At 45.7% G+C, this 20,512-nt stretch overlaps 1 protein-coding gene across 5 annotated transcripts; it reads left to right on the top strand.

Annotated features, from left to right (window-relative positions):
- The first annotated feature begins 257 nt into the window (after positions 1 to 257).
- On the top strand, positions 258 to 20,276 carry ZC3H7A (zinc finger CCCH-type containing 7A). Of its 5 annotated transcripts, none has more exons than XM_088147860.1 (24): positions 262 to 424; positions 1,007 to 1,077; positions 2,660 to 2,763; positions 3,734 to 3,773; positions 4,153 to 4,350; positions 5,492 to 5,650; positions 6,172 to 6,252; positions 6,334 to 6,369; positions 6,967 to 7,000; positions 7,931 to 8,211; positions 8,723 to 8,915; positions 9,958 to 10,022; positions 10,376 to 10,574; positions 11,168 to 11,329; positions 11,538 to 11,734; positions 12,323 to 12,420; positions 13,397 to 13,578; positions 14,238 to 14,314; positions 15,724 to 15,857; positions 16,667 to 16,772; positions 17,327 to 17,435; positions 17,755 to 17,888; positions 18,422 to 18,585; positions 19,341 to 20,276. In XM_088147860.1, the coding sequence occupies exons 3-24, from the start codon at positions 2,696 to 2,698 to the stop codon at positions 19,528 to 19,530; spliced, it is 2,907 nt and encodes a 968-aa protein (XP_088003986.1). In that variant the 5' UTR covers positions 262 to 424; positions 1,007 to 1,077; positions 2,660 to 2,695; the 3' UTR covers positions 19,531 to 20,276. The 5 variants fall into 5 exon arrangements, with proteins under 5 accessions (XP_088003987.1, XP_088003986.1, XP_088003988.1 ...); XM_025174790.2 differs by lacking the exon at positions 262 to 424 and adding an exon at positions 1,372 to 1,480 and having other exon boundaries at positions 486 to 1,077; XM_088147861.1 differs by lacking the exon at positions 6,334 to 6,369 and having other exon boundaries at positions 258 to 424.
- The last annotated feature ends 236 nt before the right edge of the window (positions 20,277 to 20,512 follow it).

Consider the following 20,512-nt stretch of genomic DNA (forward strand, 5'->3'; position numbering starts at 1 on the left):
AGGAGGCGGGGCTCGGACAGAGCGGGACCGTAGGGTCGAAACTCTTGACCTATCACGAGCGTCGACCCGTCCAGGACTAGCCAATGGGCAGGGAGCACATTTTCGTTCCGACCAATGGGGACGGGAGGGGGAGCAATCTCGGCCCGGCCCTCTGGGGAGCCTAGGGAGCGGCCGCGCTCTGTCCGCGTCGTCCGTAGCCCCGCCCCTCGAGGTCGCTGCCCGCTTCGACCGCCGTTTCGCATTGTGGCGCCTCCAGGCGGCCTCCGGTCGGGGGAGGGCGCTCTAGCGAGCGTAGCCAGAGGCCTAGCCCGGAAGGGGACGCCGGCGAGGCGGAAGCAGCGGGGGGGAGAGAGGGCCTGGCTCGCCGCGACGCGATCGACCGCCGCCTCCGCCGACGCGACGCGGCTCCGGCCTGAGGGAGCAGGTCAGGCCGCGGCCGGAGGAGGGAAGGGGGTGATGACGGAGGGGGCCTCGCGCTGAGCCGCTCCAGGACCGCCCGCGGAAGAGGCCGAGCTCCCCGCGGCGGCAGGGCCCCCGCGCTCCCCCGAAGGGGAGCGGCCGCTTCCCCGGTGCCCGCTTCCCCGGTGCCCGCCTCGGGGCGCACGAGAGCCCGGTTGGCCGAGAGGCGGCCGACCTGCTGGCTCCTGGGTGGAGGCCGAGCGAGCGGAAGGGCTGGCGCGCCTCGGGAGGCAGGCCCGCTGCTTCTCCGGCATAGGCCCGAGAGGCGCCGGTCCCGAAGAGGGAAGGGGGCCGGGGCCGGGGCCGGTCGGGCGGCGGAGGCCCTTCCCCGCTGGAGGCTGGCGTCCGGGGGCCTTTCTGGGCGAGGGGGGCCCTCCGGCCCCAGCGCGGACCTGTTGCCCGCGGAGTTTGCAGCAGCGCGCCCGCGGTCCGAGTGGCCCGGTGCTGCTCCTCGGCCGCTGCCTGCTCTTGCTTCCTTTTCCTTTTCTTTCTTTTTGGTATTTCGGGCATATCCGCCCTGTTTCCGACTGTCCCCTCGGTTAATCAGGCTGCCAGCACCAGGGACAGGGCTTTCCGCCGTCCGGGAGCAATTCCCAGAAAATCTTGGCGCCTTCGGGGGTTCGTAAACGTTTGCTTCTTGCGCTCAGCCTTGTAATCTGGGGCCGATTCTAATAGGTAGTTTTATACAGTACGATTTTTTGTTCCACTTTAATTCTGTTATAGTCTTTTTAATGTCTGAATAGGAAGCTGTATTCAGAGAGCTTGCCCTACAATACGGTACAATTGTTCTGTATTGCTCTCTAGAGCTGGTTGGCAGGAAGGGGACTTATGAGTGCCTAGAGTAAAAGTAGATTTGCAGACTGCATATTGTTCAGATTGTCTGTGTGACTGAGACCACGTTTTGAATTACAGGAACTAAAGTTGGAATGATTTAAAATAATGTCAGGCTTCAAAGGAAGATTTCCCAGTGTGATGTCTTTCAGAAGTTTTGGGCCCCAACTCATAATTCCTTGGCAGTGTGGTTAGTAGGGAGATTATTTTAACCAAATGCAAATAGCCTCGTCCCTTTGTTTGATTTTGCTTTCATTATCATTTGTTTTTGGTGTTGCTGTTCTTCATTAAAATGGGTTATATATCAAAAGGGACACAATTGTGAGCCTCTTATCCTGTTTCAGAATAGGTTTTCCTAAAATACATCGAGGTAGACTATTTCAGAAGCATTTGAAATCGTTAGCTTCAGTAAACCCTCAAATAAAAAATCCTGTGTTGTTTGAAGTATTTTGTTTTGCTCCCCTGGATGGTGGGGCTTTTATCTTGATAAGTTACTTCAAAATATGGTTGTGTTTATTTGCATTTACCTTTGCAGTAATAGTTTAGGTTTTATGTTGCAATATTTAGAATTAATTGATTTCCAGCTAAAACAGTGAAAAGTTTTATAAAATCTTAATGTGCTTATTGTGCAGCATGTTTTTGTGAACTAGACTCCATTTTCTCAGGTGAATGAAAAGGTTTATTGCTGTTTGCTGGACTGGTCTAAATATATTGCAACAACCTTGCTGGGTAGATTTCCTAGGGAATTGTAGTCCCAAGTATTGGGAAAATACCAGCTGGCAAAGGCTGCATTATAGCTTTTTCCCTCTGGAATTTGGAAGTATGAATATGCTGATTTTTTTTTTTTAAATGTGATTCTGGAGGTTATTACCCTTCATTTATATAGATCCCAGTTTCAGAAGGATATGATAGAACAGGCGCGACATGCATTGCATCATTTATTTCCTTTGCCTAAATTAACAAAGCTTAAACTGTAGTTAATGTATAGATCACTTCAGGTGAAAACTCTAAACTTTGTTTAACAATATGGTTGATATAAACAAACTTATTTTATAAACATGGGTTTATTTTATTAGAGTTGATGTTGAATATTTTAGGGCTGATGTTGGAACTGAATATTTCCATTAGCCTATAGTTAAGATCAACCATGGTTTATCTGGCTTTGGATGGGAAGGTGAGTTGTAGTTAATAAAATGAAAAGTTTGTCATTCCTCCTGATGGCTGTACCAGGAGAATAGGGGAATATGTGCACAATGTTAAATATGAACCAACATAGCTAGTTTACATACATTTGTCCTGCTTCTGTTTGATAAATAACTTCTCAGAGATTGTTCTGCAAGCCAGCGACTCACTGTTATTTTTGTTTCAGAAGCTGCATACTGAAGACGAGGGTGCTCATGATAACATGTCCAGTGTTTCTGTGGACAGAAGCATCAGACTGCAGGACATTAAGAAAGGGCTGCAGTTTATACAGTAAGAACTTTGGACATCTGTGTGTGAGAGCTGTTTAACAACCATTTAAAACATGGTGCAATATTTTTCTTTTTTACAGCAGTTGTGCTAAGCTTATATTAAAGATTAGCTAGCCCTGCTGTTACAAAATAAAAACACAGGCACACAATTTTCTAGGTGGACTGTCTTTCATGTGTTGTTGTGCACAATACTCTTTAGTTTGCATTTGATTGTGCCCTTATTTTGGAGTATCCACCATTTGTTAATACCAGCCTCTAGTTTTGAGTAAGTATGTATAAATAGGAGAAGCGTTAGATCCAAAGCTCTTCCAATACCTTTTTAAGTCCTGACTTGGGAAAATGTAGGCCATTCATTGGGCTGTCGCAAATAATTGCCTTCCCATTGTTTGCAAGAAGAAGTAATTTTGTTTGACAAAAACAGATAGGAAGATCAGTGAATGCTGCTTCTCCCATTCTGTCAGCTGGACTTTAGGATTGTCACATTGCTCCATTGTTAAAATACTCAGTTTTTTTATTAGTATATAGTTTAAAGATTTTATACTCTTGAAAAGGAGTGAAATTGAAATATTCGTCTGGAGAAAAAAAAATCAGTAAACCACAAATAAACTTTGTACCCCTAATTTGTACCCCTCACTGAACAGTTGATTGGTTTAAAGGTAGCACATAAATTCATGCTTTCTTGAAAGGGGTGATGCTGCTGTCAGAAAACTGAGAGGGTTCCTGGGAGTTGCAGAAGAACAGTTCTTTTGCTTGGTTCCTTCAGAAATAGACAGTCTTCTGTTTGGCATGTGAATATCTTGGCTAAGTTTTCATAGGTTTCGTGAAGGTGGCTGGGCTTGGAGATGATTCGGATTGCAAAGTCCATTCTTGTGGCAAGTGGGTAGAAGCAAAGATCGAGAATTCCAATAGCAAGCGTCTTGGATGTCTGAGGTCCTTAAATGTGATTAACATTTTATCTTTGTGATTCCTAGGTCTACTCTGCCGTACCCTGGGACTCAAGAACAATATGAGGTAACGAATGTTCCTTTCTGAACTTCTTTACCTGAGACATTGTGGCCTCAACAGTGGGTAGGGACCTCTAGAATCTTGGCTCTTGTAGGATGTGATGAATTCTCTTTATCTTGGCGGCCATGTCAGCATTCTCTGACGGCTGGTTGTTAGCAGCAGTTGTTTGGAGGCAGTGGAAGTGCCATGGGGTTCAGGACTTTCTTTCTGCACTTTGCTAGAAGGAATGTTACTCCAAATGGATATAAAGAATCTTTGCTGTGAGATATACTTCTTTGCTCCTCTGCCCGGAGCCGCTCCAGAATGGCTTGTTGATGACAGCAAAGCACCTTTTGTTGAGTTGCAGAACTGCCCGTGTACACTTAACCAAGGATTTGTGTTTCAGATCTTCATACGAGAACTTGTTAAAAACCTATTTAATGAAGGGAATGATGCATACCGAGAAGGTGATTGGGAAGGGTCGCTGAACCATTATTCAGAAGCTTTGAACATAGCCGATTATGCCAGTTCTGAAGGAATTCACATTTCTGATGAAATATTAGAGAAACTGCGTGTTAATCGTATAGCGTGTTACTCAAAGAAGGTAGGTGCTTCAATAAAAAGCTCGTGGCTTACCAAGAACTGGATTTCCATTCTGTAACACTAGTGATGGAATCAGCATTTTAAGAGCCTGGGCAGTTTACAATATAGTATTAAAAACAAATACCACATAACTCTAACACAAACATAGCAAACTCCGACAAGCCTCATCACCATGAACAGCCTCATCAGATAAACAGCACTAAAAAAATCAACCACCAATACCCACATAAACAAACCCTATTTACAACCTTAGGGACAATCAATAAGGCAGGAGTCAGGTGAACCTCCGGGGGAAGGTGTTCTTCAGGGTTAAAGCCATCGCAGAAGGATTGCCTTTGGGCCCATGTCTCCTTGATTTCTCATAGGAACAGGACCTTAAGCATCCTCTCTCTGTCTGGGCTGGGCCAGGCAGGCTCCACGTGCGATCTGGTTCTTGAATATACCCTGGAGCCGAGCCATATAGGCTTTTATAGATTAAAACCAGCACTTAAACTGAACTCAGAAATCTATTGGTAACCAATCCAGTCACCAGAGAATTGGTGTTACATTAAAGTAGCAGCTCTCACTCACCAACACCCTGTCTGCAGCATTTTGTACCAAGTGCAGTTTCTGGGTCGTCTTCAAAGGCAGACCCATGTTTAACTTGTTATAGTAGTTCAGGGGGCTGGTGATGAGGACATAAGTCACTGTCACCAAAACATCACCATTCTTGTAGGGCCGCAACTGGTGCACGTGCTTAAGTTTTCGAAAGAAGGAGAAGAAAAGCTCACTCACGCATGAGTTCTTCAGAACGTTGCGGTACCTGTTCATGATCTCCTGGCTGTGAAAAGAGGAGCCAGTGGGCTTTTAGATTTAAATTAGGGTGGTGTGTTTTAATCCATGATCAGATGTAGGAATACAGATTTGATCCCAGGGAGAGTGTTGGATTCTCACTTCATGCTTTTCTTTTTGACTTTTCTTAAGAGGAAATAATAGCAGTCTTGGCAATTCATGTTCTGAGATTATAAGAGTTTAAAAAGAACTTGCCTGTTCTGCCTGATGTGCGTGTGTGCGCGTGCATGCATTGTCTTGGAATATGCTTGCAGCCCGAGATCCAAATCACAAAATGGTTGAGACCTTTGTTCTGTGTTTTATTTTTACAGGGGTTGCATGATAGAGTTCTAGAAGATTGTGGGATAGTTTTAAAGTTGAATGAAAATAATTTCAGAGCCCTTTACCGGAAATCCAAAGCTTTAAAAGAACTGGGAAGATACAAAGAGGCTTATGATGCTGTTGCAAAATGTTCCCTTGCGGTGCCCCAGGTGCGCATATCATGTGAGCTAGTAGAGGAGCGCATTTAATAGTCTTCATCTGCCCATGGTTTGAGAACAATGGAGAATAGAGAATTCCTCCAGAATAAAGTTACTGAAGAAGTTGACTCTATTCCTATATTCATTGTTCTAGCAATCCCATAGGCCTGGGGGGAGTGAATACATGTCGTACAACTACAATATATTGTTGTGTTATTTTTTTCATTTGAATGTTGCACATGGCCTAGAATCATAGTTGATTGAGGTGATAAATGATCCTCATGGATACATAAATACACATTATTACCTTGCCTGTACTCAGGGCAAGAATTATTATTACTTATTTAAGTTCATTGACCGCCCCACTCCAGTGGACTCCAGAAGCATCTTGGTCCACAGCCCTGACTCAGGTTGGCTCCATGCAGAGCCCAGATCAGATGCTGGTGGCATTGATGTGCCTGATGCTGTTGTGTGAAATTTCTGACGAACTTTTGATGATAACTTACCTTGGATTCTGTTTTTTAAAACTCTAGGATGAAAGTGTAATAAAATTAACTCAAGAACTTGCTCAGAAGCTTGGATTAAAAATAAGGAAAGCCTATGTTAGGGCAAAAGTAAGTAAAAGTAGTTGTGTATTTCTCTTTTGAAGTTTTGCCTAATGTCTTTGTTATTTATAATGATATGCTTAATTTCAGCCTTCCCCAAACTCTGTTTCTGGAGAAGTATCAAAGGTAAGGTTCCGTTCTGTTTTCCCTTTGGATCCTATCAGTGAAGTAAAAATGTGACACTGTTAAAAGATACATGGCTTCCTTAATTTTTAAATATTTCAGTTGGAACCACTTCTGCCTGCTAGAGGCTTTGTTTGATTTAAATATTTAGAATAACTAGCTGTTGGGTTTGAATAGTCTGTGTCCTGTTCTTGCTTAGGACTTTTACCTGGGGTTCCCCTTTAATAATTGAAAATAAAAGAAAGGTTTGCTTTTGAAAGGAGGAGCCCAGCCTGCTGGTTTCATGCTGCCCATGGGATCAGCACCAGAGTCATGCTTCAGTAGCCACTTTGCCAAAAGTGGTTTGCAATAATAAGGGTAAAAATAATACCAGTAGTAGTAGTAATTTATTGAATGTACATAGCACCTGATTCCCAGTGACTCTGGGTGGTTAATAGAAAGGATACCTGGCGTCAAAACTGCAGGAGCATCTTGTAAACTGCACATATTTTACTCAGCAGGGGTCTGATCCATTTTATAAAATAGCCTGGCAGAAAATAGATGGCCTAAGTCTTTTTGCTGTTTGTACTTCTGGATGACAGATCTTTTGCTTGCTTTCAGAGTTCCAGTTCTTCTATAGAAGACATTGAATCAGGTGAGGCCTCCTGGACTTAATGGGAGGATGTTTTATGAGGGAAACAACAGCATCACTTGGTGTAGGTCAGCTTGAGATGGCTCTGTCTGTTCTTGCTGCTTTGTATTTCTGTGGGAGAGAAATATATTTCTCCCTTCCCAAAGTGTCAGTTGGGGTTCTGTTGGCTTCTAAGCAGTCAGGGGAGAGTCAGGGGTGAACCATGTCCCAGGAGGAAACTGCTGAAGGGATGGTCCCTCTGTGAGATTTTTTCCTGCAGCCGTCTCCTTGCCATTCAACACATGCTATGTTTGTTTATAAATACAAATGAATACAATTTGTAAATACAAAGTATTTATAAATGCAAATTATTAATAAATACAAAGGATAACGTTTCCTTAAGCACTGGAGAGTCACACTTCTCTGGCAAGCCAGCCTTCTGATCTGTGTTGCACAAGCCTCGCCTCTTTTCTGGGGAAAGCATCCATTGGTACCTTTTATCAGCGCTAATCATCCTGTTCTTAATGGAGCCTGGCTGTTCCCAGGAGGCTGAATAAAAGCTTTGCTGTTTGTTCTGTGTGTGGCTTGGCTTGGGCCAGCTTTCCCCAGCTGAGCTCTGGCCAGTTTCACCTGGGGGCTTTGCATCAGGAAGGCCCTTGCCTGCTTTTCCAAGGGCGCTAGCGAAGGGTGCCGTTCTTCTCAAAGGAACTTGGCTGTGTACTCCCAGCAGAGAAGGAAGGGCTAACACTGTGTTCCATGCATGTTTTGGATATATGCTTTTCTTTGAATTCTTGAGCTTGGCTCTCAGCCCCAATTTGCACAGTGCTGAACTGTGGGGGCTCAGAGGGGATATGGCAGCATCCATGCTCCTCATCTGCGCCTCCCTTGGGGGTTTGCCTCAGCCTTTGAGAATCTCTGCTAAGAGCTCTCTTCCCAAATCAACATCTGTTTCAGATTTTTCCAGTTGGACGGAAAAGATTCTTTCTTCCTCCTCCACTTCCTCTTCCCCTTCCAGTTTTACTCCTGAACTGCCAAGTGACCTGCCTCCATTACCAGCAGTATCCCGAATTGCTCTTCCAGCCGAGAAGACCGCCCTCTCTGCCCCTTCGCTGGCAAACGGAGGACCGTTCTCTATCCCTGACAGCTGCTTGGACTGTGGGGATGGAGATGACATTATTGGGGATGAGCTGGATGAATTGCTTGATTCGGTTTCCGATCCTGGCGAGGGTGGAATGGTGAGCCGCCTTTCCGTTCTCTCGGAGCGAGCTCCGCAGCAGCTGCAGGGTTGCCCATCCTCCTCCTGGCTTCTGGCAGAGCAGCCCTAGCCAGCCCCACGTTGCTTACTCTGACTGGGCTGTGCTCAAATTGGCTGCCTGCGGTCTGTTGGGGAGGCGATGCCAGCAATTAGGCCTGGGGTGTTTCTAAGGCACGCTGGGCCCCCTCTCGCTTCCTAGTGTGCAGCTGGGGAGCGGGCTGCCTTCTGCAGTCTGTTCTCTCCTCCAGCACTTCCAACAAGATCAGCAGAGGAAGCTCTTCAACCACGCCTTCCATGTGATTCTTTTATTTGGGGAGATGGGAGGTTAGAGCTGCAATTTCTGCACGGCCACTAAATCGTCAGCCATCCTGTGGGCTTCACATGAAGCAAAATTCAAGTTGGGCTGTTCTCAGGAGGGAGTGAAATGTTGGACGGACCTGGACAGAATTAGTCAGCCTTGAAGGCTACAGCCTTTCCCCTTCTTTCCTCAGCCAAGCACCGTCGTCCGAGGAGCCATGCCAACCGCTACCATGGCTCCCAGCATCCCGTTCTCTGCCCCTCTGCTTGGAACGTTGTCAGTCGGGGCTCGATTTGTTTCTGAAATGTATTCCCAGCCCTTGGTTTCTGCCCTGGACAACTTTTGTTCCTCTTTAAATACGTTCTCAATCAGCGACTCTAAAAGAGGTAAGATACATCTTAAGCAGAGCCCAGCAGGTGACGGGCCTCTCTCAAGGCTGCCCTCCTCTGCTGAGACACAGGCGCTGGGAAGGGGGCACTGTGCCGGGGCACCAGGTTCAAGGCAGCAGAGCGCTCTGAGCCCTGGCTTTTCTGCCTGAAGCGGCAGGAAATGGCTGCTGCTGCTGCTGCCTTTGAGAGAAAGGGCAGAAGTCAAAACGGCCTCTCCCAGCCGGCCTGCTCACTCTGGAGGGGCTGGGACTGCATGGCCAGCCCTGTCAGCAGCAGGCTGGGAATTCTTGAAGCTGCAATCCCAACACCTGTGGAGGGGGCCAGGCCAGGGAAGGCTGAGCCTAAAACGGGGGCTTCCTCTGCTTTTTTTCGCTCTGGGACGAATGTAGCTGCTGGCTAAGCCTGTGCTGCTCTGGGCAAGGTTCCTGGGGCTCCCTTCAGGAGTCTTGGTGCCTGGGCCTTTGGCAGATGGCTACCCTCCCCGAGAAAAGGCACATTGACAGCAGGTTCCTTTTGAGTTACCGTTCCTTGTAGGACTCATAACATTGCACATATATTTAATCTTTTGACTCCCATCAAGGGACAACCTTTGGCGGCAGCAGCAGCAGCAGAAGAGTCCCATTAATATTGCCTCCTGGTGTCCTCTCTGCCCTTTCATTTCCTATTGCTCAGGAAGGGCCTGGCCTCTGGGCAGCAACAGCCCCTTTATGTGCTTGCCCCTGCCCTTCCCGCCCACTGAAATGTCTGCCTTTTGTTGGGTAGGCCAAGCAATTCACTATATCTGAATATGGCTGTTTCTCCGGATGTTGGCTGGAGACTGGGTTGGCACCCGTGTCCTTGGTGGGAGTCTAATTCTTAAAGACACAGTTCAGCCCCTCACAGCTTTTTGCCATGTTAAACGCAGGTGGTGGTAGAGGGAACCGGATTCTCACAAAGATAAAGCGCGTCCTGCTCCTGTGAGCGAGACCATTGCCCATTTTGCTTTGTGTGCACAAGCAGCATGTACCAAACTAACGTGTGGTGTTCTTAATTCCAATAGATATACCCAATTCTCTTTCTAGAGATGTCAACGCAGCATTAAGCAGTAATTCTCCTCTTCGACTTGTAAGTATCTGTGTAGACTTTCTTTTGCAAACACTTTATAGTTCTAATAGTTTCCTGCCAATTTTAGATGGGCTTGTTTTGATAATGTTTTTTAAATTGGAATTGTAATGTCAGAATATATTTTAAAATGAGCTAGGACCATTTGAGGCCCAGATTCAAATCTCCAGGCAGTCCCCTGGATGACCTCGGGGGCAGCCACCATCTCCCAAGATTGTGGTAATGATAAGATGGAGCAGAGGAGAAGACCCATAAATAATTCCCCGAGTTCCTTGAAAAGAGGGCAGGGTAAAAATGGATTTCACAGCCGTGATAAGACTGTTTTCCAGCAACAACGAGTCTGTTTCACCCAACAGATGAATGGCCCCACAAGCCTGTTTGGGTCTGAGGCCTACATGGGGATTGCAAGTCCAGCTCGAAATGACTGTTCTGGCGTGTTTAGCAGCGGACCTGCTAATGTGCCCATGTCAACGGCGCCCTCTGTAGTTGCGAGAAACCCTCTGGAAGGCACCCATGAGCTGAGGCAGGCCTGCCAGGCGTGCTTTATCAAAAGGGGTGAGGAGCCGGGGGGGGCCTGGGGACGACCTGCTCTGCGCCTCGGCGGGGAAAGCAGCTCCCTGGATTTCAGCCTCGCGGTCTTTTCTGCGGGGAGAGGGCCATCAGGCCTTCTGCCGCTGCTCTTCTTCCTCTTCTTCCTCTTCTTCCTCTTCCTCGCTGAGCTCTTGTTGCTCTTTCTTTTGGTGCCTGGAAGCATCTCTAAAATACAGGCTGATTGGGTCAGAGAATGCTTTGGTCAGCATGTGCAGCTGTGTGCGTGACATTTGCTTTCGACGCATGAAAACCTGTCTTTTGAGGTTTTGTAACCCAGTTGTGAAGGTTTTTTTTCTTTGTTTGTTTTTCAGCATACATAATTAGTAGAGATTACCCTGCCCTCCTTTCCTACGTGTCAGAGTATTTCAAGAGCCAAGAATGTATACTTTAATAATTGGTTGCTATTGGCAATAAAACGATACCAAAGAGAACAGCCTCCATGAATGGAGGGCACATGTCTTATGGACACAGCTGTGGTTTTCCAGAGGGTAAAAGGTGGTTAAAGTGGGCTGGAAAAAATGGGACAACCCTTGTAACTTTTCTCCTATTTCTTTTAGATCCCAAATCATTGGAGTACACTTACCATCCTAACCTAGAGCACATGTGTAAGAAGGATATCCTAATTGGTAGAATAAAGAACTCTGAAGATAAATCCTGGAAAAAAATAAGACCAAGACCAACAAAAACACAGTATGTGGGACCATACTATATATGTAAAGGTAAGGGTGCCCATTCTTGGATGCCTGTTTGGAAGCCCCTTTTCCCCAAGGATTTGGGGTGGGCAGCAGCATTTCCTTACTGATCAGTGGAAGAACATTCCCTGGAAGGCATCTGGTGTTCCCACTTCTCACGTGGGAGGCCAAACTAGGAGCCGGCCAGGGTCCCCCCCACCTCCTCTCTGCCTCACTGTGCTATCTTGTGCTGCAGATGTGGCCGCGGGAGAGGAATGCAGATATTCTGGCCATTGTACTTTTGCGTATTGTCAAGAGGAGATTGACGTGTGGACCCTGGAGCGGAAAGGGGCCTTCAGCCGGGAAGCCCTCTTTGAAGGCAGTGGAGAGATCAGCTTGACAGTCTCCCAGCTCCTTCAGGAGCATCATGGGCTCTTCATGTTTCTGTGCGAGGTGCTTTTCTTCTTGGGCCATAGAGCAATCTGTTGCTTTAGAGAGTGGTCCAGCTAAGGGCGGGATGATGGTCCCGGCTTAGGCTGCCAATGTTCCCCCCTTTGGTAGCTGGCATCATTTCATTACCCTTTGAGGCAAGTGAGCCCCACCACTCATCCTGAGGGACCTCGTGTAGGCTTCTGGGAAAGGAGAGGCATGGCCGTCAGCCTTCTGCACGTCATCAATCCTTGTCGTTTTTCCAGACCGACAGGAACTTAGCTACTCAAATGTGCCTAAGAAAAGGCATGCGTTGAACCTGCAGCTGAACGTGCAGTTCAAGCAGGAGCCCCTGCCCTGCCCCCCAAGCAGTGGTGCAAAAGGCCAAGGGGGGTCCTCTCTTGGCTGCCCTTCCTGTTTCAGCTGACCCTTGGGCTGCAGAGTTGCTTGCTTCCTTCTCCTGGGACTGTTACTTTATCCCCAGCGTCATTCCTCCTTCCCAGAGGCCTTGTCTTGACGCCAGTTCAGTTGGCCCTTACAAGCAGAATTGGAGGACGGTAAACAAGGAGCGGATTACCTGTTTTGCTTAAGTGCTTTGATTTTGCATTTCAGAAATGTTTTGAGCATAAACCCAGAATAATCAGCAAGAGGAATAAGGATAACTCCTCTTCCTGCTCTCACCCTGCTATGCACGACTTTGAGGAGAACAAGTATGTCCCTTTTCTGTCTTGTATTGTAAATTATAAGATGCGTAGATTTATTTCTGGTGTGCACGTGGAGGAGCTCCTCAGCTGTTAGGTTGTGTCCCTTTCCCCCTAGAGAATGTTAGCGGGGAGGCTTCCTGGTCTCTTCTCTGTAGCCACCATGGGCTGCCTGCAAGCTTGATCACCTTGATGGCTTTTTAATTTTGCCTGCCACCTGGCCATCTTTTGACATTTTGGAGATATTGGAGATTCAGCTGGAAGAAAAATGTGCTTTGCCAGCTGTAGATGTAGGTTGTGGCTGGTTTATGTGTGTGGTTGGGTTCGCTTCTTTTGCAGGCTTGCACCCTTTAGGGATTCTCCTTCTGCCAGGAAGAGCCAGAAGCTAAGCCTGCACAGAGGAGCCATCCTACCTTAGTGGGTTGGGCCCTGCTTTGCAGCCAGAGATCACAGCTTCAGATCTCTGCTCTCAACAGTCAGTTGGTGTGTTAGCCAGTGGTGATGGCTTGTGAGGTATTGGAGAAGCTGCCGGCCCAGCCAGATATGGCTGGCCTGATAGAAGGTGGTGTTTTGGGCTCCAGGACTATAGCAATGGACTGGGGGGCTAGACTAGGGCAGTGGTTAAGGCTGAGTTGCACCTCAGAGAAGTCCCCGCTTCTCATCCCTTTGTTGCCATGAACCACTCAGTCTTCATTCTCTGAGGCTCCCCTCAGTCTAGCTCTGCAATAAACAAGAGCAGAGTTGTGTGTCTGTGCGGGACTAACTTGAAACTGATTATGGATGGTTCCATTTGGGAGCGAGCAAGCAGAATCAGGTTTTGCACTGTAAGAGAGAAAAATGCACGTTTGTTTCTTAAGTGAGTACGGAGAGATATTCCTAAAAATAATGGCTTATATATTACTTCATAATTTTTGAAGCATATTTTCAAAAACTTCCTTTACTCACACTTGACCTTTCTCTAAAAAAACCCAACAATATAACCTAGGTGCCTTGTCCACATTTTGCGAGAAACGACCGTGAAGTATTCTAAGATACGACCCTTTCACCCTCAAGGTCAGCTAGACCTGTGCAGGCATGAAGCTCGCTATGGCTGTTCACGGGATGATGAGTGTTTCTATGCTCACAGTCTTGTCGAGCTCCAAGTATGGATGATGCAGAGTAAGACAGGTGAGACCGCACTCTAAACAAGCTCTCTCGGCCCTTCAGGAATTAGGGGGACATTTCCCCACTCAGCCATCCCCATGCTGTAAAACATGACCTTTGTCAAATGTAGTTGCTCTTTAAGCAGAAAAGTTTAAGGGCTGAATCTTTTTTTCTGCTTCTGGTGTTCTTACGCTACAGTATTTTGCACAGTTTCCTGGCACTAAGTCCATTGCCATTCTGATATATTCAGTTCCCAGCACACAGATACCTATGAAAGAAGTCAAACTATTTCTGCTTTGACTTTCTACAGATTTTTTGTATATTCATAAAGGCTCTAAATTTTCCCCATGTTAAAAAAAAGAAAATCTAAATGATCAGGATCTTAAGACAGCAGTGAATTTTACCTTTTATGAAAACAATTTGTGTGTAAAATCACCTGTGATCTTCTGCCTGCCTTACCTGAAAGTAAGCCCTTGTAGAAGGGAAAGAGTAGTGACTTTTGCGTAGACATGTTCAGAATTGCACTGCTTGTGTACCTGGGTAAGATCATTCCATTTGAAGCCATTTTAAAATACTGAATGTCACTAATATTGAAACATTCATAAAGTAGTTTTCCTCATAAATGCTTGCACCAGAGTGAGCTACTACACGGTTGCCTGAGATGCCTCTTTCCCTCCCTGCAGGTATTACTCATGAGGCTATTGTTCAAGAATCAAAAAAATATTGGCAGAATCTGGACTCTGCTGCACACGGAGCACAGGTATTTCTCTCAGATTGCCTCACAAACCAAAATACTGGCTTGCAAAAACAAACCAACTCCTGAGAAATTATTTGGATGCTGAAGGAATTGGGTTCAATTCCTGTGGACGTTGGAGCGGTCTCTTGCCTCTCAGAGGAGAATGCGCTGGCCAAGTGGGCATATCATCTCTCCTTTGTAAGACGCTGGGTAGGATAGTCCTTTCTCAGGTGGAGAGGCTGTGGTTTCTGAGGTGACGTGAGGCTGCAGCTTCCGATGGCTCTTATAGCTCGGACAGGTCACGCTGCTCCTCAAGAGTGGAGCGAGGGCTGGAGAGCTCATTTCCCACTGCCACTGCTTGGCTGATAACTGAATTATGTTTTTGTCAGCCCTTTGGTCAAAGATAGAGATGGAGCAGAGCTATCGCGAGGTGACACAGGGCAAAGTATTCTTTGTAATTTTGGGAGCCTTAAGACCCTTCCCTGCTGAATCTTAAGTTTGCAGAACGTCCATGTCTTGTACAACTTTCTTAAAGGGAGATAAGGGAGGTGGCACATTTGGAAGCATCACCTTTTGATCCCCAAGTTTAAAACATCTTTTATTAGTTTTGATAAAGCTGCACTGAGGCAGAATTGCTCCTAAATTTCAACTATTGCTTACATAACCAGTGAAGTTCAGTAGAGATTTCTATGCTGCATAACGGTATATATTATATTATGCTGGTCTATGACCGTAATACAGATTTGTTGATGATGATGATATGTTATTTTGACTCTCTGTAGTTTCAGAGGTGGTTAGCAACGCGTTATGAGAGATAGCTGTTTGACCCACTTCCCAAAGAAATTGCAAGTGTTCAGAATAAGCAGTACTGTGCTTTGGATCTTGACCGGGTCACTGTATTTTAAAAGAAAAAAATAAATCAATAATTAAAACATGATGATAGAAGGTCCCATCCAGATTCTTACATATTTAAAGCATTTTTATATTGTTGTATTTTAAAAAAGAATACGGTATAGCAAGCAGACAGCAATAAAGAAAATTAAACTGAGAAAATAGAGGACATATTTAAAAACAAAATCTGTAAAGCTGAAATTAAAAACAATTGCCAAAAGCTAACAAGCCCTCTAAAAATGTTTAAAAAGTCTTCCTGTCACTGAAATAAGGAACACATTGGTCCCTTCGTTGCTTGCGGAGGAAGATATTCCATAAATGGGGTGCCACCACAAAGCTCTCTTCATGACTGCCATCCACCTGGCTGCTCCTGCTGTTGCATCCAATTGAAAAAACGTTCTGAACTAAATCTTAAGTTTCAGGTAGAGCCATGTGGGGAAAAGTGGCCTTTATGGCTTTGTCCTTTCTTCATGGATAGTTAATGGCCCAAAGAATCATTTCGATCAACCTAAACTGTCTTGTCTTCTGTTGTATCTCTCAAGATTCTCAGCAACCAGGTGAAGCATGGCTCCCTGAATTTGAAAATGAAGTTTGTCTGTGCTCAGTGTTGGAGAAATGGCCAAGTTAGTGAGCCAGACAAAAACAAAAAATACTGCAGTGCAAAAGCTAGGCACCCGTAAGTCTTTTTTGCTTTTCAAAGATGCGTGGGGGTGGTCAGTGGGTTAACTGAGTTCTGTGGTTTCTTATTCAAGCAGTGGCACTCGTGTGTTCTCCACCCGAGGGAATCTGAGGCCCACTGTTTTTTTGCAGGCTAATCCTTAGCAAAGATTTAGACTTCCCTTTGGCCAGATCAGGTTGTCTGTCTGTAGCTCAGTATTGTCTGCTTTGGTTGACAACAGCGCTCCAAGCTATGAGGCAGAGAGAGTCTTTCCTTCTGCTACCTAATCCTGAAAGCAGAGGCTGCCCTGCTGGCCCTGAATAAAATCCCCAGATCCAGTGGGCCAGGGCCTTCTAGCTAACTAAAAGGGTACAAAATGTGGAAAGCTTTTGAGTTCTCTTCAACAGGCTAGATCAGCGTTTCGCAACCTTGGCAACTTTAAGATGTGTGGATTTCAACTCCCAGGATTCCACAGCTGTTTTTCAAATCAGGGTGCTGTTAAAGCCCCAGAATCTGCAATTGAGTTGAGTCTTAAGATGGAGTTGGGGAGGAGACTTTAGGCCACGCTTGTGCCAGGATGGCGTCTGATTTCTCCCAGGCACTCTTTGGACTGCCAGAATGAGGCAGCAAACAGTTGTTGATTCCCTGTTGGAAGCTGAATTACAACTGTGTGATGTCCATCTGTTTTGGAGTACGTTGTCAGTGATGCATTCAGAGGTTTGTTCAGAGCCACAAGCTGAGAAATTTCCATCCGTAGGAGTTCCATTTTGTTTCTGATGCAGCCATCTTGAAGCAGTTATGTAGCTGAGTTGGCCTTTCCTTTATAGGTGGACCAAAGATCGCCGTGTGATGCTGGTGATGTCAAACGAGCGCAAGAAGTGGAACACAATTCGCCCCCTTCCCACAAAGAAGCAAGTGCCTTTGCAATTTGATGTGAGCATGTCTTTACGATTAGGTTTTTTTTTCCTTTCCCTAATTTGTCCTTTGCTGGAGAACCCATCAGTGAATTTTGTGTGATTATCCAAATTTTAGAAAAAAGTCACTTTGCTATCCTACTTTAAAATGCTGTTCAACTAGGAATATTAAAAAAAAAACCCTAAACCCGGAAAATAAGTTTAAAATTTTCTTTAAAGGAATGGAGGTAATCTCATTTGCCTCCCATTTTTCTCTGAAGGAATTCAAGGGGGTTACAAGGGATACTTTGCAGCCCTTGAGGTAGGCTGGCTGAGAGACTGGCCCGGATTTATCCAAGTAGGTAGATATCAACCCTTGGTGCCACGGGGGCTACCATCAGGATCCTTTGCAGGCCAGAATGGGTTTGCCCATCATTCACTTTGTTGATCTTGCCAAACATTGGTTCCTCCATATCCTCGTCCTGTCTACACTGATTGATGGCCCATGGCTCTTTCCTCTGCGTGTGTGAGAAAGAGACAGCTGCCCTTTAAGTAGAACGTATCTTTGCTGACTTGTTTCTTTCCTTTATCTAGCTGTGCAATCATATTGCATCAGGCAAGAAATGTTTATATGTTGGGAACTGCTCCTTTGCTCACAGTCAGGAAGAGCGAGAAATGTGGACTTACATGAAAGAGAACGGCAGTAAGTAAAGTAAACAATGCCTGAAAGCAGGCTATAAATTCGTGGGCATTCTGCCTTTGTAACTGCCTTCAGGTGTGCTCTTCCTTCCCCCATTCCTGTCTCCTCTTTCTGGGGATGATCTAGATAACATCTGGTTTCCTGTAGTCCAATTCCCAATGGAAGCATTACCATGAAAACCTAAGAGTATAACCCCAGAATTAAATTGTAATAAAAACAGTCCCTGAGTTTTATTCTGTTTCTCAGTTAATGCCGGCTTCTAGAGTTTCCTTGCTCCAATGTCAATTGCTGCGAACTTAACTTTAGCCCCTGTTTCCTTCAGTTCAAGACATGGAGCAGCTATATGAAATGTGGCTGAAGAGTCAAAAGCCAGAAAAAGGCGAGGATCCAGCACCTCAAGCAAACAAAGAAAATGGGAAGCAAATTCACATGCCAACAGATTATGCTGAAGTCACAGTAAGATCGAGTAGTTGCCTTGGATTCTGGCATCTCGTTATGCAGTAGGAGCTTGATGATTGTGCGGCATTTTGGCTGAGAATATGGTTGGAATCAAACAGGAAAGTGAGCTTTCTGATGGTCTGAAGTACAGGAGGCCTGGATGTCCAGGACCTGCTATCCTGGGTGTAACCTGAGCACTCCCAATGCAGCCCGGGGTGCTCTGTGATTGGTCGATAGCAGCACCTGTGAATAACAGCGCAGCTTACACCAGTCCTAAGCACGTTGCTCTGGGGGAGGAGCCAGCAGGTACACACAGGCATTTTCAGGTCCTCTCAACACATCCGGTTCTGGAAGGATGTTCTCTATTCACTACTGCTGCGTGGCTAAACTTTCATGAGTCTGGCTCTGGTAGAGGCCCTGTGTACAGTGAGAAAGTGCTTATTCTTTGATAAAAAACAGCTGCAGGTTTGGATCTGCATAAATTACTTATATTAACCAGATTGATATGTATGGCCTGTCCTGCAGTTTTCATTTTGGGTTTGTGTAAACAGGTGGACTTCCACTGCTGGATGTGTGGCAAAAACTGTAACAGTGAGAAACAGTGGCAAGGCCACATTTCTTCAGAAAAACATAAAGAAAAAGTTTTCCACACAGAAGATGACCAAAACCGCTGGCAGCATCGCTTTCCGACCGGGTGTTTCAGCATTTGTGATAGGTAGGTTCCTTCCAAAGAATTGGGACCTGTTTATCTCATCAACAAAAAACCCGCTGTCAAATTATGATTCCTTCACACCCTGTTTCTGATATATAGCAGAGCTGAAGTGAAATTGTTAATCCATTTCACTGCCCATACTTGCAGAATGAGCCTTAAAGAAAGGGTCAGTTATTATATATTTGATAGCGCAAAAGGCAGTTCTTTCTCCTTCATAATTGGAACTAGTTCTGGAAAGTATTAGGGGCATCTGATGAGTATTGAGATGTGAGATGACTGTTGATGAGTGACAACTCTTCCCACAACTTGCCTTCTACCATCTTGTGATTCATAAGATCAGTTTTTGGGGGACGGGGTGTTAAATCTTTCAGAAATGTTAGCTCTTCTGCTTAATAACATTACAATTTTCAGACATTAGCCTAGCCTTTAAAAAAGGAGTAGCCAGCAAGACTTTCTTTTGTCCCATCTCTCCCTCCAAGTTTCGAGTCCTCCTCTTAAGCAGTCTGTTGGGCTTCTCTGCTTTCCCTTTGCAGTAGTGAGCAGAACTGGTGTTAAGTTCAGCAGCCATAGCAAATAAGCCACCTGCCCCTTTCGATGCCTGTTTGCAGAGGCTCAGCCAGGTTGTGAGGGGCTGGGTGGAAGCTGGAATTGACGGCAGAAGGGCTAGCCGTGTATTCGGGGCTGTAGTAGCCCCCTCATGTTTTGCGCAGATGCTGTATTCAAAGAATGTGCTACTTGCTTGTTCTTCTTCTGTACAGATTTATGGCTGGTACATGTGTCGAAGGAAATAACTGTAAATTTGCACATGGACCAGCTGAACTCCGTGAATGGGAGGAGCGGAGACATGTTCTAAGGATGAAGTTCAACAAAGCCAGAAAAGACCACTTGATTGCTCCCAATGATAATGACTTTGGAAAATATAGTTTTTTGTTTAAAGATTTAAACTAACATTATAACAATGCACTTGTGTTGCCAGATGGAAGCATAAAATCAGAATTTGACAATAATCAAAAGCATGTGACAGAAGCTGCAGATTTTCTGCTTTTATTGGCCCGTATTGTTCCTCCTGAAGAACAAAATGTAGTAGATGTGTAGGGGGGGAGTGAGTCGGCAGGTCTGTCTGTGCTCTCATGAAACAGAACGGTGAAGTAATAATAAAAAAACACAGCCTGAAGTCTTACGTGCTTATTCGCCTTCTGTTGGACAGAAGAAAGTTGGAAAATAGCCAGAGGAGGGTGTTGTAATGCCGAGGGAGCCCCTCCGTTGGTCTTTCAGCTGAAACCTTTTAAGGTAAGCTTCTTAAAACAGATGGTTTGAGCTCAGAAGAAAATGATGGATGAAATTCTTCAGATGTTTTAATGGAGAGGATTTCTTTAAAAACCAGTTTGCTATTTATCTCTATGTAGGTTGCTTAATAAAAGGATTTTCTTATTAAAAAGATTTTAAGCAAAATAACCATTTAACTACAATATATGTTGAATGGGGTATTTTTCTCTATTTGTATGTTTCAATATAACTTACCAAAAAGGATCTTGGAAGAGAGGCGCGTATTACTTTTTTGAGAATCAAGTAGTTAAAAATTCTGTTTCTTGGTCTTTACTGTTAAATGATGATTTTGAAAGATTCAACTTGTATGTCAGTATTGTGTATTGTATGGACCAATATTGCCTGTAATAAAGATAACTTTACATAAAGACTTTCCTAAACCTACCGTGGCCTCCTACAGGGTCCTTGATAATGCCGACCCCTTTCCGCCCCGGGACGGGCAGGTCTCCGCGGGGGGGCTGGCCGGGGGGGGCTCTTCCGGGGAGCCTGCGCCCCCGCGGGGGGGCGCCCTGCCGGTTGAGGGGAGGGCGGGGGGCCGTCCTGGCCCGGCGGCGCGTGGGGCGCTGCCCCTCCGATTGGCCCGCTGAGGGGCCAATGCCTGCGC

This window comes from Python bivittatus, unplaced genomic scaffold, assembly GCF_059951505.1.
Source record: "Python bivittatus isolate LINGU-HERP-01145 unplaced genomic scaffold, Pbiv_v1 ctg000560_np1212, whole genome shotgun sequence".
In the NCBI taxonomy this organism is placed as follows: domain Eukaryota; kingdom Metazoa; phylum Chordata; class Lepidosauria; order Squamata; family Pythonidae; genus Python; species Python bivittatus.

Excerpts from the sequence above, each read along its gene's own strand:
- ZC3H7A (XM_088147860.1), top strand. The coding sequence starts at position 2,696 with ATGTCCAGTGTTTCTGTGGACAGAAGCATCAGACTGCAGGACATTAAG. Across the intron at positions 3,774-4,152 it reads GGACTCAAGAACAATATGAG|ATCTTCATACGAGAACTTGT; the intron begins GTAACGAATGTT and ends TTTGTGTTTCAG. Across the intron at positions 10,575-11,167 it reads GGCGTGCTTTATCAAAAGGG|ATCCCAAATCATTGGAGTAC; the intron begins GTGAGGAGCCGG and ends TATTTCTTTTAG.